Here is a 21319-nt window from a genome sequence, read left to right on the forward strand (position 1 = left end):
TGAAGAGGAGACGTGAACTTCGTTTGTCTGAACTGTATTGAAATCCAGCATAAATTATAGCGAGTTCATGCATCTGTGCACAAGCTGAAAGGTGTCATGCCACGTCGTCTCTGCAAATTTCCGATGCAGGTCAGTGATTATCGATCTGGCCCTCATCGCTGAAAATCAGCCATATTTTAGCTTAGGCAAGGCACTTTGCCAAGGCAAACACAACCAAACGAGCCAAGTAGCTCTCAATCAGGGTTTCTACAGGGACCTGTGTTCCCAGCCTAGTGCCTCTGAGGAGAACTGCATTGATGCCTTCCTTGGCTCACTAGACTTACCTTCACTTTCGGGTCCACAAAATGAAGGATTTAATTAAACCAATCTCAAAAGAGGAAATAAATGCAGCTATCACTAGGTTAAAATCGGGAAAGGCAGTTGGGTCGGACGGGTATAATGCACAATTCTTCCGCAGTCTAAAGTGAGAGCTAGTTCCACTACTACACAAAACATTCAATTGGGTTCTAGAGAAGGGAGAAATCCCCCCCCCTCTTGGAGGGAGGCAATTATCTCAGTTATTCCAAAGGAGGGAAAGATAGACAGGAGTGTGGGAATTACAGACCGATTAGTGTTCTCAATTTAGATTATAAACTATTCACCTCAATGTTTGCTCGTAGACTGGAGAAGGTGTTGCCTGATGTCATAAATTTGGACCAAACTGGTTTTATTCATCATAGACAAACCTCAGATAATATAAGGAGAATTCTGCATATCTTAGGAGAGATACAAAAGGAAAAAAAACATTCAATCATAATGAGTCTAGACGCAGAGAAAGTTTTTGACTCTGTTAGATGGGCTTTTCTATACAAGGTGCTGGGTAAGTTTGGGTTTCATGATAATTTCATAGGAGTAATCCAGGCACTGTATGATACGCCTTCAGCTCGTGTCAAGGTTAATGCTTTTATTTTGAAACGTGGTTGTAGACAGGGTTGCGCAATCTCTCCCCTCCTCTTCGATTTATTTATAGAATCTTCAGGCCAATTATTAAGGCAAAATCATAATATCAAGGGTATTGCAATGTCGAGAGTTGACCACAAGGTGGCAATGTTCGCTGATGATGTGTTGGTCTGCCTGGGAGAGCCTGAGAGGTCATTCAGAGAATTGATGGCTATTTTGGAAGATTTTGGCAAGTTATCTGGATCCAGAATAAGTGCAGTCAAAATGAATATCCTCCCTCGATTACTCTACCTCTTTAGAAACCTGCCTATTGAGGTATGTGATAAGCAATTCAGTGAGTGGGATAAATGGATTTCCCGATTTATTTGGCAGGGACAGAAACCAAGAATTAGACTTGCTACCCTTCAACTAGCCAAGGAAAGCAGGGGGATGGGCCTTCTTTGTCTAAAAAAATATTACTATGCTGCACAGATAGCTCCCTTGTTATATTGGTGTAGTGAATCATATACGGCAAGGTGGAAGGAGCTAGAGTCCAGTCTGTCAAATCGGTTCCCCATCCAAGCTGTAATTGCAGATAGGGGACTGATGTGCCGTTTGATAAGGATGGGGAACCCATGGTTGAGCCACACATTACAAGTTTGGCAGAAAGTGATTAATGCGTGTGAGATACACAAAATGTTGAGAGTGTTCAGATGGTTTGCTTATGACTCAGATTTCATTCCCAACAGATGACGTCAGGTTTAAATCATGGACAATGAAAGGACTCACAACATTTCTCTCACTCACTCAAAGAAACATTGTACACAGTTTTGATTTCTTACAGGATAAACATGGCTTGGAACGGTATGACCATCACAGGTACTTCCAGTTGCGATCCTACTATATTGAGCGAGAATGTAAATTGACTGAATTCTCAGATGTTGAATCAGAATTCTGTCATATTATGAAATCTGCTATGACAATGACCCCATCCAATTACATTTCCAAACTGTATTCTGCTCTATCCCATGCTAAAAAGAATAATACTTTGTACATTAAAGAAAAATGGGAAAGGGAAGCAGGGGTTGAGCTATCCGAGGAGGCCTGGGGGAATATTTGGTCTTTCCAATGGTCAACAACTAGCTTTATGGATTGGCGAGAACATTGTTGGAAAAATATCATTAGATATTTTAAGACACCACATCAGGAGAAATATAAAGGTGCTAATATGCCATGTTGGAGACAATGTGGCTCGACCATGGCCAACCATTACCATATTTTTTGGGATTGTCCCAAACTGAATGTAGTTTGGAAGGGAATCCAGGCTTCATTGGGTGGGGTCTTTGACACTCAAATACCTTTGAGTTTTGAAGCCCTTTATCTAGGTCATATTTCCTTTCTGGAGCATAGGAGGGATATAAAGCTGCTGCAAATACTGTTGGTGGCAAGCAAAAAAGTGATCACCAGGAGATGGTTAAGCCCAATTTTACCCACATACGATGATTGGATTGAAATTATCTTAGAAATATTTAGAATGGAGAAACTGACCTATCTCCTAAGAACACAACAGGATAAATTTGATCAAATTTGGAGCAATTGGATAAAATTTATAGCCCCAACGAGAGCAGACTTTATATGATCTCACTGGCTTTATGGTTTTGTAACCTTTTTGTTTGAATACATTTTTTATTACTCTTACTATTTCAATGACAGCGGCAGTGGGTATTCCCCTTTGGTTCCTGTAAATAGTTCTTTTTTTGTTTTTGTTTTTGTTGAATTGTATCGAAGTGTGCAAATGGTGTATAAGAGTATCTCTGAAGGCTATTTCCTATAGGCACTTGTGCTATTATTGTATGTCCTACTGAGTGTAATGTGAATAGTTTGGTTAGGTTCTATTAACATTCTTGGGAAATCTAATTCACTCCGTGTTGGAAGATAAGGAACTGAAACAAAGGATGACGAACACACACTCGAACTCTTCTGCCTTGATCCTGAGGATGCATTATTATGGACTCTTTATACAAAAAATGGAAAGGGAATTGATTATTTGTTGATGTCTTTGTTCTGTTATATTTATGTGCCTTTCCCAAATTAAGATACAATTAAAAAAAAAATATATATACTTGTTTAATATATTCAATATATGCTTAATATCTGTACTACTACTACTACTTTCGGCTGCTCCCGTTAGGGGGCGCCACAGCGGATCATCCGTTTCCATCTCTAACTGTCTTCTGCGTCTTCCTCTGTCACACCAGTCACCTGCATGTCCTCCCTCACCACATCTATAAACCTCCTCTTTGGCCTTCCTCTTCTCCTCTTCCCTGGCAGCTCCATATTCAGCATCCTTCTCCACACATGTACAAGCCATCTCAATCTTGCTTCTATTGCTCTGTCTCCAAACTGTCCAACCTGAGCTGTCCCTCTAATATAATCATTCTCAATCCTGTCCTTCTTCGTCACTCCCAGTGAAAATCTTATCATCTTCAGCTCTGCCACCTCCAGCTCCACCTCCTGTCTTTTCATCAGTGCCACTGTCTCCAAACCATATAACATAGCTGGTCTCACAACCATCTTGTAAACCTTCCCTTTAACTCTTGCTGGTACCCTTCTGTCGCAAATCACTCCTGACACTCTTCTCCACCCACTCCACCCTGCCTGCACTCTCTTCTTCACCTCTCTCCTGCACTCCGTTACTTTGGACAGTTGACCCCAAGTATTTAAACTCATATGTCTTCGTCACCTTCATCTTCACTCCTTGCATTCTGACCATTCTACTGTCCTCCCTCTCATTGACACATAGTAGGTATTCCGTCTTGCTCCTACTGACTTTCATTCCTCTTCTCTCCAGTGCATACCTCCACCTCTCCAGGCTCTCCTCCACCTGCACCCTACTCTCGCTACAGATCACGATGTCATCTGCGAACATCATCATCCATGGAGACTCCTGCCTGATCTTGTTCGTCAACCTGTCCGTCACCATTGCAAACAAGAAAGGGCTCAGAGCCGATCCTTGGTGTAATCCCACCTCCACCTTGAACCAATGCTTAATATATACATTGTTAATATATTCAATATATACTTAATTTATACTTGTTTAATATATTCAATATACACTTAATATCTTCTACTACTACTTTCGGCTGCTCCCATTAGGGGTCGCGACAGCGGATCATCCGTTTCCATTTCTTCCTGACTTCTGCGTAGTCCTCTGTCACACCAGCCACCTGCATGTCCTCCCTCACCAAATCCATAAACCTCCTCTTTGGCCTTCCTCTTTTTCTCTTTCCTGGCAGCTCCATATTCAGCATCCTTCTCCCAATATACCCAGCATCTCTCCTCCACACATGTCCAAGCCATCTCAATATACATGTCCAAGCCATCTCAATATACACTTAAAAAATACTTGTTTAATATATTCACTATTACTACTATGTTGGGCTGCTCCCATTAGGGGTCGCCACAGCGGATCATCCATTTGCATATATTTTCCATATATTGCTTCAATATATACTAATATATAATTGTTTAATATATTCAATATATGCTAACCCAGCCACTGAGGATGCACAAGCCAGTGCATCCTTAGCGCTGGTCCCAAGCCCGGACAAATGGGGAGGGTTGCGTCAGGAAGGGCATCCGGCATAAAATATTGGCCAAATCAAATATGCGGATCCTAAATAAGACTTACATACCGGATCGGTCGAGGCCCAGGTTACCAACGACCGCCACCGGTACTGTTAACCAGCAGGGTGTCGGTGGAAACTATGCTACTGTTGGGCGAAGGAGAAGGAGAGGGGGAAAGCATGTCCAGAGGCAGCTAGAGAGGAGGAAGGGTAGGCATGTGGAGGTGAGAGTTGGAACTTTGAATGTTGGCACTATGACTGGTAAAGGGAGAGAGCTGGCTGACATAATGGAAAGAAGAAAGGTAGGCATACTGTGTGTGCAAGAGACCAGGTGGAAGGGGAGTAAGGCCAGGAGTATTGGAGGTGGGTTCAAACTCTTCTACCATGGTGTGAATAGGAGGAGAAATGGGGTAGGGGTAATTCTGAAGGAAGAGTATGTCAAGAGCGTGCTGGAGATGAAGAGAGTGTCAGACAGAGTGATGAGTATGAAGCTGGAAATTGAAGGTTTATCGCTGAATGTTATCAGCGCATATGCCCCGCAAGTTGGGTGTGAGATGGATGAAAAAGAAGAATTCTGGAGTGAGTTGGACGACATGGTGGAAAGGGTACCCAAGGAGGAGAGAGTGGTGATTGGAGCGGACTTCAATGGACATGTTGGTGAAGGGGGGTGATGAGGAGCTGATGGGAAGGTATGGAGTCAAGAAGAGAAATGTGGAAGGACAGATGGTGGTGGATTTTGTGAAAAGGATGGAAATGGCTGTGGTGAATACATATTTCAAGAAGAGGGAGGAACACAGGGTGACGTACAAGAGTGGAGGAAAGTGCACACAGGTGGACTATATCTTATGTAGAAGGCGCCATCTAAAAGGGATTGGAGACTGCAAGGTGGTGATAGGGGAGAACGTAGCTAGGCAGCATCGGATGGTGGTCTGTAGGATGACTTTGGAGACCAAGAAGAGGAAGCGAGTGAAGACACAGCCGAAGATCAAATGGTGGAAGTTGAAGAAGGAAGACTGTTGTGTGGAGTTCAGGCAGGAGTTAAGACAGGCACTGGGTGGGAGTGAAGAGTTGCCAGATGGCTGGACAACCACTGCAGAAATAGTGAGGGAGACAGCTAGGAAGATACTTGGTGTGTCATCAGGACAGAGGAAGGAAGACAAGGAGACTTGGTGGTGGAATGAGGAAGTACAGCAAATTATACAGAGAAAGAGGTTGGCAAAGAAGAAGTGGGATAGTAAGAGAGATGAAGAAAGTAGACAGGAGTACAAGGAGATGCAGCGTAAAGCAAAGAGAGAGGTGGCAAAGGCAAAGGAAAAGGCGTATGGTAAGTTGTATGACAGGTTAGACACTAAGGAAGGAGAAAAGGACTTGTACCGATTGGCTAGACAGAGGGACCAAGCCGCAAAGGATGTGCAGCAAGTTAGGGCGATCAAGGATAGAGATGGAAATGTGCTGACAAGTGAGGAGAGTGTGCTAAGAAGGTGGAAGGAATACTTTGAGGGGCTGATGAATGAAGAAAATGAGAGAGAGAGCAGGTTGGATGATGTAGGGATAGTGAATCAGGAAGTTCAGTGGATTAACAAGGAGGAAGTGAGGGCAGCTATGAAGAGGATGAAGAGTGGAAAGGCAGTTGGTCCTGATGACATACCTGTGGAGGCATGGAGATGTTTAGGAGAGATGGCAGTGGAGTTTTTAACTAGATTGTTCAACACAATCCTGGAAAGTGAGAGGATGCCTGAGGAGTGGAGAAGAAGCATACTGGTACCGATTTTCAAGAACAAGGGCGATGTGCAGAACTGTAACAACTACAGAGGTATAAAGTTGATCAGCCACAGCATGAAGATTTGGGAAAGAGTAATAGAAGCTAGGTTAAGAGGAGAGGTGATGATCAGCGAGCAGCAGTATGGTTTCATGCCACGAAAGAGCACCACAGATGCGATGTTTGCTTTGAGAATGTTGATTGAGAAGTATAGAGAAGGCCAGAAAGAGTTGCATTGTGTCTTTGTAGATTTAGAGAAAGCTTATGACAGAGTGCCGAGAGAGGAGGTGTGGTATTGTATGAGGAAGTCAGGAGTTGCAGAGAAGTATGTAGGAGTGGTGCAGGATACGTATGAGGGAAGTGTGACAATGGTGAGGTGTGCGGTTGGAATGACAGATGGGTTCGAGGTGGAGGTGGGATTACATCAAGGATCGGCTCTGAGCCCTTTCTTGTTTGCAATGGTGGTGGACAGGTTGACGGACAAGATCAGGCAGGAGTCTCCATGGACGATGATGTTCGCGGATGACATTGTGATCTGTAGCGAGAGTAGGGTGCAGGTTGAGGAGAGCCTGGAGAGGTGGAGGTATGCACTGGAGAGAAGAGGAATGAAAGTCAGTAGGAGCAAGACGGAATACCTATGCGTGAATGAGAGAGAGGACAGTGGAATGGTCACGATGCAAGGAGTGGAGGTGACAAAGGCATTTGAGTTTAAATACTTGGGGTCAACTGTCCAAAGTAACGGGGAGTGCAGTAGAGAGGTGAAAAAGAGAGTGCAGGCAGGGTGGAGTGGGTGGAGAAGTGTATCAGGAGTGATTTGTGACAGAAGGGTACCAGCAAGAGTTAAAGGGAAAGTTTACAAGATGGTTGTGAGACCAGCTATGTTATATTGTTTGGAGACAGTGGCACTGACGAAAAGACAGGAGGCGGAGCTGGAGGTGGCAGATTTGAAGATGCTAAGATTTTCACTGGGAGTAACGAAGGACAGGATTAGGAACGATTATATTATAGGGACCGCTCAGGTTGGACGGTTTGGAGACAAAGCAAGAGAGGCAAGATTGAGATGGCTTGGACATGTGTGGAGGAGAGATGCTGGGTATATTGGGAGAAGGATGCTGAATATGGAGCTGCCAGAGAAGAGGAAGGCCAAAGAGGAGGTTTATGGATGTGGTGAGGGAAGACATGCAGGTGGCTGGTGTGACAGAGGAAGACGCAGAAGACAGGAAGAAATGGAAACGGATGATCCGCTGTGGCGACCCCTAACGGGAGCAGCCAAAAGTAGTAGTAGTAGATATTCAATATACGCTTAATATATACATGGTTAATATATTCATGACATGAACTGACTGACCTAATAAAGCACATTATGTTGTGCTGAGGTGATTAATTGAATTTTCCCTTATTTGTGCAGAACAGGGCATGCTGCATGGCTCCAGACCATGTTCAGATAGTTGTTGCAGGACAGCGCATGCTGCATGGCTCCAGACCATGTTCAGATAGTTGTTGCAGAACAGGGCATGCTGCATTGCTCCAGACCATGTTCAGATAGTTGCTGTAGGACAGCATGCTGCATGGCTCCAGACCGTGTTCAGATAGTTGTTGCAGAACAGGGCATGCTGCATGGCTCCAGACCATGTTCAGATAGTTGTTGCAGAACAGGGCATGCTACATGGCTCCAGATGGTGTACAGATAGTTGTTGCAGAACAGGGCATGCTGCATGGCTCCAGAACATGTTCAGATAGTTGTTGCAAAGCAGGGCATGCTGCATGGCTCCAGACCGTGTTCAGATAGTTGTTGCAGACCAGGGCATGCAGCATGGCTCTAGACCATGTTCAGATAGTTGTTGCAGAACAGAGCATGCTGCATGGCTCCAGACCGTGTTCAGATAGTTGTTGCAGGACAGAGCATGCTGCTTGGCTCCAGGCCATGTTCAGATAGTTGTTGCAGAACAGGGCATGCTGCATGGCTCCAGATGGTGTTCAGATAGTTGTTGCAGAACAGGGCATGCTGCATGGCTCCAGACCATGCTCAGATAGTTGCTGTAGGACAGCATGCTGCATCGCTCCAGACCGTGTTCAGATAGTTGTTGCAGGACAGAGCATGTTGCATGGCTCCAAACCATGTTCAGATAGTTGTTGCAGAACAGGGCATGCTGCATGGCTCCAGACCATGTTCAGATAGTTGTTGCAGAACAGGGCATGCTGCATGGCTCCAAACCATGTTCAGATAGTTGTTGCAGAACAGGGCATGCTGCATGGCTCCAGACCATGTTCAGATAGTTGTTACAGGACAGGGCATGCTGCATGGCTCCAGATGGTGTTCAGATAGTTGTTGCAGGACAGAGCATGTTGTATGGCTGCAGACCATGTTCAGATAGTTGTTGCAGAACAGGGCATGCTGCATGGCTCCAGACCACATTAAGATAGCTGTTGCAGGACAGAGCATGCTGCTTGGCTCCAGACCATATTCAGATAGCTTGGTCGCTGCAGGTTCAAGCTGTGCTAAAGCTACAACATGAGTTGAATAATGCCACCTACAGGTGTCAATGCTCCAAACAGCACAACCAGGTGATTACTGACCAGTCAGGTTAATGTGGCATTAGATTAAAGGGTTCATACCATAGATACTGTAAGTAATAAGCTGGATTCCTCTCAAGTCAGGGTTAGCAGTTCATGTTTGTATTCCCACAGCCTTCATAAGTCTGCAGACATGCTCTGCTGCTACATACCAAACAAAAGCCAGTCGAGCGCCTGCCTAAAGAACAACACATGGTTGAACCCAGGTCTAAGCTGTGAGCTCATTACTCCCAATTTGCTTTCTACCTTTTATTGCATGTAAATCTTTATGACTGTAGCTTTCTGATCAAAATAATACTAATAAATCAAAATAGATAACACCAGATTCATACAGAAGGAAACGGTTCTGGATCTGGTCTCACCTGATATACACTGGCTGGTTGCTATGGCGATGCCATACAGGTGTGAACGCTGGTCAGGCAGGTATTCATCTGTGAACTGACTGCTGTCTTTGCTCACCGCTATCACTCCGTCCCTATACAACACACACAGGGGTGGACAATGGTACAAATACACAGTACAAATACACAGTACAGGCCAGACTGCAACACATTGCACAATGCCCTGTAGCTACCATTTGGTTGGCATTTAACTCAAAAATGACAGACAGACAGACAGACAGACAGATAGATAGATAGATAGATAGATAGATAGATAGATAGATAGATAGATAGATAGATAGATAGATAGATAGATAGATAGATAGATAGATGGACAGATACCTTCGCCAGTCTGTGTAGTAGAAGTGGTTCCTGTAGTAGACCATGCTAAAGGGGTAGTTCAGGTTTTGGTGGATCACTCGTCGACCTGAGCCATCCGGAAATATGCACTCCAAACGCTTGGTGCCTGAGGTCAAGCGACAGAAACATGGAAGAGGAGCCAGAGAGAGAGAGAGAGTCATGACCCAAAACCATCGCTTCTAAATGCCCTGTCTGAACCCTCAGGTGGCCATTTCAAGGATTTTATCATGAACATTAGTGATAATATATATAACATATATGTATATAATATGTATAATATATAGTATATTGGCAGAAGGATGCTGAATATGGAGCTGCCAGGGAAGAGGAAAAGAGGAAGGCCAGAGGAGGTTTATGGATGTAGTGAAGGAGGACATGCAGGTGGCTGGTGTGACAGAGGAAGATGCAGAGGACAGGAAGAGATGGAAACGGATGATCCGCTGTGGCGACCCCTAACGGGAGCAGCTGAAAGTAGTAGTAGTAGTATTAGTAGTACTAGTACTAGTGGTGGTAGTAGTAGTAGTAGTAGTCTTTACCTGCATCAGCCCAGCAGACTTGTCTAGATGAGTAGTCGTATGTAAGAGCATTGGGTAAACCTATACCGTCAGCAACCACCACGCTTCGGTTCTCCCCGTCCACCGTGGAACTTTCTATTTTAGGGGCCTCCCGGTTCCAGTCAGTCCAGTACACAGTACTGCACAGGTGGAGGGACAAAGGAGAAGAACACAAAAAGAAATGGGTAACATCATTAGTTCTTGCTTTCTGTTTACAGGAGATACGCATGTTTGGAGGTCAAACAGGGCCAGAGCTCATCTGCAGCACATTGGTTTTCAGGACGTCAACAGACGGGGACGAGCTCCAGCACCACAGCTTATTATCACCACCTTATTTACCGACTTTACCTACTGTTTAAATTACACAGCCAGTTAATGTTACCTGTTAAAGGGGAGAGACAAACATTTAGTTGTATAAAGTTTTGTTCTCATCCACTGCCAGTGCGGCGATGGGTGTGGCACAATTTATATTCTGTAGCTTGTAAAACCACTTGTGCCAAAATGTACAATAATTTTGTCATCACAAACGTGATATATACATTTACTGAATTCCCCCTGGCTACTGAGTCACGATCACTTCTACTTTCCATGGTGTGTAACTAGGGTGGCACGGTGGTGCAGTGGTTAGTGCAGTCACCTCACAGTGACAAGGTCCTGGGTTCGAGCCCTGGGGTCGTCCCGAGTCGTCCTGTGTGGAGTTTGCATGTTCTCCCCATGTCTGTGTGGGTTTTCTCCGGGTGCTCCAGTTTCCTCTCACAGTCCAAAGACATGTAGGTCAGGTGACTCGGCCGTACTAAATTGTCCCTAGGTATGAATGTGTTTCGGCCCTGTGACCGTTGTTTCAAGCAAACGTGCCATGTTTGACAAATTACCCATTTACCCCTATGATTTCTCTTCTTCTGGCGATGTATGACACTTTCTTTAAAATACTATAATTCTACAAACCTGCTACTAGGGATGTTAATGATGAATCATTATCATAAGAATTTAACCGATTAAAAATGTATTAACTGGGGTGTCCAGGTAGCGTAGCCATCTGTTCCGTTGCCTGCCAACACGGGGATCACCAGTTCGAATTCCCGTGTTACCTCCGGCTTGGTCGGGCGTCGCTACAGACACAATTGGCCGTGTCTGCGGTGGGAAGCCGGATGTGGGTATGTGTCTTGGTCGCTACACTAGCGCCTCATCTGGTTGGTCAGGGCGGTTGTTCAGGGGGGAAGGGGGAACTGGGGGGGAAATAGTGTGATCCTCCCATGTGCTAAGTCCCCCCTGGCGAAACTCCTCACTGTCAGGTGAAAAGAAGTGGCTGGTGACTCCACAGGAGGCACATGGTAGTCTGCAGCCCTCCCTGGATCAGCAGAGGGGGTGGAGCCATGACTGGGGTGGCTCGGAAGAGTGAGGTAATTGGCCGGGTACAATTGGGAGAAAAAGGGGGGAAGAATCCAAGAAAAAAAAATGTATTAACTGACAATTTATGTTTTGTGTGCCATTTCTCCAGAGCTCACACATATTAACTTTTATACAACAACACAGAGTACTTTAGCACAATATATTCTGGGACTCCACAGTTACGGAAGGCCTTCTGTGCACAAGATCCTGTCACACTTGTAACACTGTAACACCAACTGTAACACCAACTGCAACAGGCCCTTTCTCATAGACAGAATGTCTTTTGTGCTATGAAACGCGTACATTCATTACAAAACCATATAATATTGTAATGCCTTTTGTCCACCAAATGCAAACTTATGACACTGCATGCATTTCGGAAGGGCTGAAACGAATGTAACAAACAGTTCTGTCTACAAAAGTTCAAGCAGCCTTTGCGTTCATGCACAGAATGCCTTCTGTAACTGCAGAGTCCTGGAATATATTGTGCTGAATCCCGTTCGTGGACATCATACTTTCAGTAATATAGTAATACAGTTAAGTGGACAAAATGAACATTCAATGGCACAGAATGATGACAATACAGCGCATTCAGCATTTTGTGCCACAAATGCATAAATGCTGGTCTAGGACATCTATTATGAGGACAAAATTACTATTGTCTATAAATGAGTTTCTTCTGTCCACATAGTCCAAACATGCATTCCGCTTTTTGTCCGCAAAATGAAAAGCACAATGGTCAATTCAGTGCATGACAGGAGTTATCTGTTTGGTTTTCTGTGCTCTCTGCAATATTTCCTGGACAAAATGCTAACGTGTTTGTGTTTTTCGTGGACAAAAGGCAGTATGGTGTTATATGTTTTTGTACTGAATATATGCATTTCGTAGCGCAAAAGGCATTCTGTCTATGAAAAAGGGTCTGTCACACTTGGCGCCTCATACAAGTGTGGCCATCATCATCAAGTATTTTTCAGTCTAGCTAGTTTAAACATTTGCGTACAGACAAAAGACAGTCTTCTATGCTGAGTTCAGCATATCCTGTCTAAAATCACATACTAGCATACAATTTAGCACATCAAAACAGTCTCATCTCATCATCAGCCGCTTCTCCGGGGTCAGGTCGTGGTGGCAGCAAGCTAAGTAGGGCACTCCAGACGTCTCTCTCCCCACCAAGGCCCTCCAGCTCCTCCTGGGGGATTCAAAGGCATTCCCAGGCCAGACTGGACATGTAGTCCCTCCAGCGAGTTCTGGGTCTAACCCGGGGTCTCCTCCCAGTTGGATGTGCCTGGAAAACCTCCAAAGGAAGGCGCCAAGGAGGCATCCTAATCAGATGACCGAACCACCTCAACTGGCTCCTTTTGACGCAAAGGAGCAGTGGCTCTACTCTGAGCTCCCTCCGGATGTCTGAGCTCCTCAACTTATCTCTAAGGCTGAGCCCAGACACCCTATGGAGGAAACTCAATCTGCCTGTCAATCTCCCACGCCATTCTTCCCTCACTCATGAACAAGACCCCGAGATACTTGAACTCCTTCACTTTGAGGCAACAGCTCATCCCCAACCTGGAGGGAGCAATCCACTATTTTCCGGTAGAGAACCGTGGCCTCAGACTTGGAGGTGCTGATGCTCATCCCGGCCATTTCACACTCAGCTGCAAACCGCCCCAGTGCACGCTGGAGGTCGCGTTCTGATGAAGCCAACAAAATCACATCATCTGTGGAGAGCAGAGATGCAATTCTGAGGTTCCCAAAATGGACACACTCCTCACCTTGAGATCCTGTCCATGAATATCACAAACACAATCGGAGACAAGGGACAACCTTGGCGGAGTCCGACACCCACCGAAAACGTGTTTGACTTTGTGCCGAGAATGTGGACACAGCTCTCACTTTGGTTATACAAGGACCGGATGGCTTGTAGCAACTCTCCTGGTACCCCATACTCTTGCAGTATCCCCGACAGAGTGCCCTGGGGTACACGGTCGTAAGCCTTCTCCAAGTCCGTAAAACACATGTAGACTGGCTGGTCAAACTCCCATGCCTCCTTCAGCACTTCCACAAGAGTAAAGAGTTGGTCCGTTGCTCCATGGAATCTGCATTGTTCCTCCTGGATTCGAGGTTTGACAGTTGGTCTGAGCCTCCTTTCCAGCACCCTAGAATAGACTTTCCCAGGGAGGTTGAGCAATGTGATGCCCCGATAATTGCAGCACACCCTCCGGTCCCCTTTTTTAAATATAGGAACCACTACTCCAGTCTGCCGCTCCACCGGTACTGTTCCCGACCTCCACGCAACACTGAAGAGGCGTGTCAGCCAAGACAGCCCGACAATGTCAAGAGCCTTGAGCATCTCAGGGCGAATCTCAAAACCCGGATGTCATATTACATCCAGAAAAATAATGTAGTATGCAAATACTACACTCTCCGTTGGCATGTGTAACCCCCTGTGCATTGCGATACTTTACAACAACGACCAACAATGGCAGAGGATGATACAAAACCCAACCAGCAGAACGGTGAATCTGTTTGAATGTATCAAGAACAAGGAATCACGGACAATTCATTGTCATTTCTTTCATGTACTTGCGTACACAAAAGAAACAAAATTCCATCTATCACATCAGTGTGACACAAAAGACAAAAACACACATCCCAAATTTCCCAAAACGACACCACCAAAAAGAGAGAGAACAAAGCCAAAAAACAACAACAAACAAACAAAAACAAAAACAACAGTTAACAACACAGTCCACTCAGTGCAACACAGTCCACAAATTCCACGGTCCAGAGAAAGAACGCCAGCCAGGCTGACTGTCGGAACTGCTGGTCTGCATGGCTAGGAGTTAGATTAGCCTGCCCCGCTTTCGTGTCCTGTCAGGCTGCCCTCGTTTCCTCCTCAGGTGCAGCTCTAGCAGGGACATGGTCCCTGGGCCCACCTGATGCAGCAGACCAGGCACCCACAGCCGATCCAACACCAGCTCTCTCAGCCAGACACCTTCGACACACCTCCCGGCACTCCACACTCCACACGACGACACTAAAACACAGTCAACGCTAGGTGAGGCCGCCGCCAGACCGCCCTCAGTGTTATCGGAACAGCCGGTCTACATGGGCTAGCAGTTAGCTTAGCCTGCCCCGCTTCCGCGTCCTGTCAGACCACTCTTGGTGTTACCTCTTTGGGTGCAGTTCCGATTAGGGCCATGTTCCCTGGGCCCACAGGGCGCAGCAGACCAAGCTCTCCCAGCCGATCCAGCACCACCTCTCCCAGCCATCAAATGAAGACAAAACAAATTTAGACGCAAGATGTAGACAAAGACACTGCATGGACGGTGATGGGCTAGGCTGCCACAAACATTGTAAGTATCAATTTTCAATATGCTAAGCAGAATGTAGTTAAAATCATCCTTTATTATTCTTTCAAATAAAGCTGTGGCTTACCACACTGACAGCGTGTCCTCATCAACGCCCAAAGAGCTGAAAGCACAGCTGTATGTCGAAGTAGTATGCCTGAATAGCCATTATTCTTTTTACTCACATACCAACAGTACATTGGAAGATAAAACCCACATGTAGTATGTAGTAAATAGTATGTGGGTTCAGATCACTCAGACTACATGTATGTAGTATGTGGGTTCAGACCACTGAGACTACATGCATGTAGTAAGTATGTGGGTTCAGACCACTGGGACTACATGTATGTGGGTTCAGACCACTGGGACTACATGTAATTAGTAAGTAATATGTGGTTTCAGACCACTCAGACTACATGTATGTGGTAAGTATGTCCGTGAATGTTCTCATTCATCCAGGTCATGGTTAACCAAAGGAGTTGAATGAAGTGCAACTGGACTTGGTATATATCCGTGAAGACGTTTCGCATCTCATCCAAGAGGCTTCCTCAGTTCGTGCCTTTCTGACTAGATGAAGCTAGTCTGATTGGCTGGTGATGAGACTCAGAATTTATCCTCTTTGGAGTCGTTGTCAGAGCTATAGATGTCCATGGCTCTTTGTGTCGCGATGTTTACCAACGCCCGTTGCTCACAGAGCCATAGATATGAGTGGCTCTCCTGTGCTCCGATGTCCAGCCGCGCCCGTCGCCATCGGAGCTATTGATTTGCATTTGTTTAACAGCGATGGTCGTTGGGGGTGTTAGTTTCTACTTCATTGTTCAGTGGTCATGAGAGTCATTGGAGCCATTAGTGACCGACTGTTGTTCTTGGAGGCTAGGCTTCTTGAGTCTCCTGGGTAGAGATGAAAGGACGGCATTGTAAGTGGGAGATAGGTGGTGTCGCAGACCTCCTCCTCTGTTGAGGGATGCTTTTTCCAATTTTGCATAGATGGCTTCCTTCACCCCTCTTTCAAACCATCTATCTTCTCTATCCAAAATGTGTATGTTGCTGTCCTCGAAGGAGTGTGTCTTCTCCTTTAGGTGTAGATAGACTGCTGAGTCTTGTCCTGAGGAGTTTGGCCTTCTGTGTTGGGCCATCCGTTTGTGTAGTGGTTGTTTGGTTTCTCCTATGTATAGGTCAGTGCAATCCTCATTGCATTGTACAGCATACACCAGATTGCTTTTCTGGGTGTGTGGTACACGGTCTTTGGGATGAACCAGTCTTTGTCGGAGTTTGTTGCTGGGTTTGAAGTATACCGGGATGCGGTGTTTGTTGAAAATTCTCCTGAGTTTCTCGGAGACCCCAGAAACATACGGGATGACTATGTTATTCCTTCTGTTCCTTTTCTCCTCGTCGCTCACCTGGTTGGTCTTTTTGGAACGTGTTGCAGTTTTCACAAAGGTCCAACTGGGGTAGCCGCAGGTTTTTAAAGCTCCTCTCAGGTGTTTGTGTTCTTCTCGTTGGGCCTGAGTGCTGCTGGGCACATTGTCAGCTCTGTGTTGCAAAGTTCTGATGACGCTCAGTTTGTGTTCCAGAGGGTCTACCTTTCGACTCACACCACCCTCTGGAACACAAACTGATATGTAGTAAGTATGTGAAGGAGTGAGTTATATGTTTGAAAGACAGGGTTACAGTAGTATGTGGGTTCAGACCACCTCGACTGCATGCAGTTTTTTCTCATTGTGAATGTTTAGTTGTTAATATTTGTTACTATGGCCTCCCTTTCCATTAGTATTTGGAATATTCATGGCCTGAACTCATCAGCTTTTGGCCTGAAATATACAAACATAGTTTCAGGAAAACATTAAAGGTATTGATATACTGATGTTACTAGAAACATGGCATAAAGAAGACAAAATCACCCACTGTCCCCCAGACTATAAAGAAAGAGTAGTGTCTTCACAGAATCCAAAGGAATTGAATCAAGTGCAACTGGACTTTGGACCTGGATGAATGAGAACATTCACAGACATATCTTCACAAAAATTCAGCACTGTACAGCAGAGAAGAAACTCAGGAGGTTTGATGATGTGGTACAAATTAAAATTGGACAGAAACATCAGCGCCATGAAAACAGGCAAATATATTTGTCTAAAAATTAGGAAAAAATTTTCAACTCACAAAAAGATGTCTTTCTCTGTGCAATATATACCCCCTTATGATCTCCCTATTACACTAAAGACCTAAACGCACGGACAGGCACCCAAAAACAACTTTGTAAGTACTGATGGCAATCACTACAGTTGTAACTCACTTCATAAGACTAATAATTTTGTTTACTCCCACAGAAGGAACTGTGATTTGGTTATAAACAGACATGGAAGAGAATTCTTGCTGCTCTGTCGCAGTCTGGGTCTGTATATCGTCGATGGTAGGATAAGAGGAGACATCTTTGGAAGACAAACATTTTGCTTGCTTCTTGGGAATAGCACAGTAGATTACGTAATAACCGATATAGACACTTTGTCAATTAGAGCATTCACTGTCAAACCACTAGCTCCCCTTTGTGATCACAGCCAAATCACAGTGTTCATCAAAACAACAGAAATTAATACCATCAATTTACTGCCCAGTAAGCTGTCCCACATAAAGGAATCATACAGATGGGCCGAAAACAGCACAGAGGAATTCAAGAAAGCCATTGACAATCATGAAATCCAAAATCTCCTACATACTTTCCTATATATACCCCTTATGTCCTCAGTGAAGAGGGTGTCAATCAGGCCGTGGAAACAGTTGAAAACATATTTGAAAAAACAGCAGAAAAAGCAAGATTAAAAAGATGAAGATCAAAACCAACACTTAAGAAAGAAGGCACTTGGTTTGATGCAGAATCTCAATCAATAAGGAAAGAACTTTGCAAATTATCCAATCAGAAACACAGAGATCCAAATAATACATAAATTTGACTTCTATATTGTGAGACACTAAGACAATATAAATGTACACTCAGAACTAAGAAAGCTCAGCACACCTGTAAGCAACTGACACTGATTGAGGAGTCAATAAACACCCACAAGTTTTGGGCCAATTGGAATCACTTCAAAATAATAAATAATCAAGAATTAGCAATACAAGATGGAGCTATCTGGACAAACTGTTTCCAAACTGTTTTTAAGAAAGTGCATGATCAAAACAGGGACCAAAAAAACACAATAAGCAAAATAGAAAAATTATAACTTTCCATCAAAGACTATCAAAATCCACTTGACTCCCCCATCACAGAGCAGGAGTTTTTAGTCCAAATAGTTGAAGCCCAAAAAAGCATATGGGCCTGATGGCATTTTAAACGAAGTGCTAAATCTATGAATGAAAAGTTCCAGTCTGTTACACTTAAATCATTCAATCTAGTTCTGAGTGTGGGATATTTCCCCGATATCTGGAATCATGGATTAGTTACAACAATTTACAAAAGTGGAGATAAATTTGACCCAAACAACTACCGAGGCATCTCTACCTGGGGAAGGTATTCTGCAGTATTATTAACTCCCGGCTCATAAACTTTCTTATGAAACACAATGTCTTGAGTAAAAGCCAGATTGGATTCTTACCAAATTACCATACTACTGATTATATTTACACCCTACACACTCTAACTGAAAAACATACTCAAAATCAAAATAAATTATTCATTTGTTTTGTTGACTTCAAAAAAAAAACATTTGATTCCATTTGGCATTATGGATTATTCTACAAATTAATTGAAAGTGGTGTAGGGGGTAAAACATATGACATTATAAAATAAATGTATTCAGGAGCTAAGTGGGGCATTAAAATTGGATCGGAAAGAACCCAATATATCCCTAAGGAGTGCAGAGTGAGATAGGGTTGCTCTTTAAGCCCAACCCTATTTAACATATACATTAATGAATTGGCAACTATACTGGAAAAGTCATCAGCACCTGGATTCACTCTGCACGACAGTGAGGTAAAATTCCTACTCTATGCAGACTACCTAGTCCTTCTTTCACCAATGAAGAAAGGACTCCAGATTCAATTAGACCTTTTTCAAAAGTTTTGCCAGACTTGGGCCCTTGCAGTTAACATGAACAAACCTAAAATATGAATCTTTCAAAAAAGATCCAGGTATCAGGGAAGACAGCACATATTTATATTAGGACCAAATAGAATTGAACATACACTAGATTACACCTACCTAGGCCTTAGAATCAAATGTAAAGGAACATTCAACATGGCACTGAATGAACTAAGAGATGAGACACACAGTGCTTTAGTTGCCATAAAAAGACAAATTCCTTTCAAAATTCCAATCCGAATTTGTCTAAAAATATTTGCATCAGTTATAGAACCAATTGCCCTTTATGACAGTGAAATGTGGGGGCCACTTGCAAGTCAGGAACTAGATAAATGGGAAAAAACATCCAATTGAGATCCTGCACGTTGAGTTTTGCAAAAACATCCTAAAAGTTGATTGGCACACTACAAACGATGCATGCGGGGCAGAATTAAGCCAATATCCTCTTCTGATTAAAATTGCAAAAAGATCAAAAAGATCAAATCCTGGAAACATCTAAAATTCAGTGACCCACACTCTTTCCATTATAAAGCAATACCAAGAGTTAAGCAAAGATAAGACCTCTCCTACCAACCTGGTCTTCAGCCATCATGTTCCACTAACACATACTAACACCTTAAAGGCACAAGACCAGGTCCAGACTACACAACATATTCGGCATTACACAATTTTCATCAAACCTAAAAGACAATTATTACGACTGTAGCCCGGGTGAGAAAAGGCTGGGTTTAGTACAGTTGTTAAATGCATGTAGTTTTACTGTGTCATTAGGGATTTGCTAATGTCTGAGGTTCGCATCCTGTCTGCCTAAAAAAGAAAAAAACTAAGTGAGTTTGATTGGAATGTACATGTGCATACAAATGGCATAGCAAGTGTACAACCTACCCTGTATGGCATATGAGTATTTTATTGGTTAATGTCAAACGTCAATAAGGGCAAATCTTTATTTTGATTGGATGGGGGGCGGGAGTAGAGAGAACTTTAGGGAAAGAGAACGAGTGTTCTGGAGAGTTCGTGAGTGAAGGTTTGAAGTTAAGTGGCATTCCGCTGTCTGCAGTCTCCTCAGCATTGTCCTGTATTCGGCTTTAATTATATACTTGTTAGAGTCGACTCTTATACGTTGACCAAACGTGTAAATTGCAAGGTATGTTGAGTTAGATTATATTCAGAAGTTTGAGGTTGTGTACGTAAATTCTCACTGTTAACTTCGTTTGCTAGCTCAATCAGCTAACGTTAGCAGATTGCTCCCGATTAGCTTGGGTAGTTAGGCAAATCTAACCTTTACTGTAATGATGGCAGTTGTCATTCGAATTACGGTCTGTTACTGACAACATGTAGGAGTTGACTCGGTTTTATAGCACGTTTGAAAGACGTGTTTTATTTTCTGTTCGACCCCACTGTTTTTTACGAGTGTCTTGCTCGTCAGATATGCTGGCAGGTTAGCTTATCTGTAAGTTAGCTGACCCCAGTGTTCTTTACGAGTGTGTTGCTAGTCAGATATGCTAGCAAGTTAGCTTATCTGTAAGTTAGCTGACCCCAGTGTTTTTTACGAGTGTCTTGCTAGTCAGATATGCTGGCAAGTTAGCTTATCTGTAAATTAGCTGATCCCAGTGTTCTTTACGAGTGTCTTGCTAGTCAGATATGCTGGCAAGTTAGCTTATCTGTATCGGTTATACTCCGCCTGGTGTCGGTGAGCCTGGAGCTCGTGGTACTGAGCCATAATATACGGCAGTACAGCAACCCGGTCACGCGCAGCACGCATTAAGTTTCGTATACGGCAGTTCATCACTGGATTTTGAACATCGTTCCCGCTCTGTGCTACGTGGGCACGTACAGAGCTCTCCTAGACTCGAACAGAGTTTCCCTGCCATCATCGTTCCCGCTCTGTGCTACGTGGGCACGTACAGAGCTCTCCTAGCCACAAGGCGGCACTACTTGTCCCACATGACCATATAGCCTCTGTATACTTCTCTTCCTGTGAGAAGACAAGAGATGAGCTGTATACAGAGGTGTTACATAGCCTCTGCATACTTCTCTTCCTGTGAGAAGACCAGAGATGAGCTGTATACAGAGGTGTTATATAGCCTCTGTATACTTCTCTTCCTGTAAGAAGACCAGAGGTGAGCTGTATACAGAGGTGTCATATAGCCTCTGTATACTTATCTTCCTGTGAGAAGACCAGAGATGAGCTGTATACAGAGGTGTTATATAGCCTCTGTATACTTCTCTTCCTGTGAGAAGACAAGAGATGAGCTGTATACAGAGGTGTTACATAGCCTCTGCATACTTCTCTTCCTGTAAGAAGACCAGAGATGAGCTGTATACAGAGGTGTTCTATAG

At 44.1% G+C, this 21319-nt stretch overlaps 1 protein-coding gene across 1 annotated transcript in view; it reads right to left on the reverse strand.

Annotated features, from left to right (window-relative positions):
- Nucleotides 1-21319, reverse strand: part of nid2a (nidogen 2a (osteonidogen)) — a 231038-nt gene that overhangs the window by 17426 nt on the left and 192293 nt on the right. The window contains exons 27-29 of the mRNA XM_056301042.1: nt 10154-10311; nt 9600-9723; nt 9240-9352 (exon numbers count right to left, since the gene is read on the reverse strand). Coding sequence (XP_056157017.1) covers nt 9240-9352; nt 9600-9723; nt 10154-10311 — 395 coding nt within the window. The remainder of the gene's footprint in view (nt 1-9239; nt 9353-9599; nt 9724-10153; nt 10312-21319) is intronic.

This window comes from Lampris incognitus, chromosome 21 (genome assembly GCF_029633865.1).
Source record: "Lampris incognitus isolate fLamInc1 chromosome 21, fLamInc1.hap2, whole genome shotgun sequence".
NCBI lineage: Eukaryota > Metazoa > Chordata > Actinopteri > Lampriformes > Lampridae > Lampris > Lampris incognitus.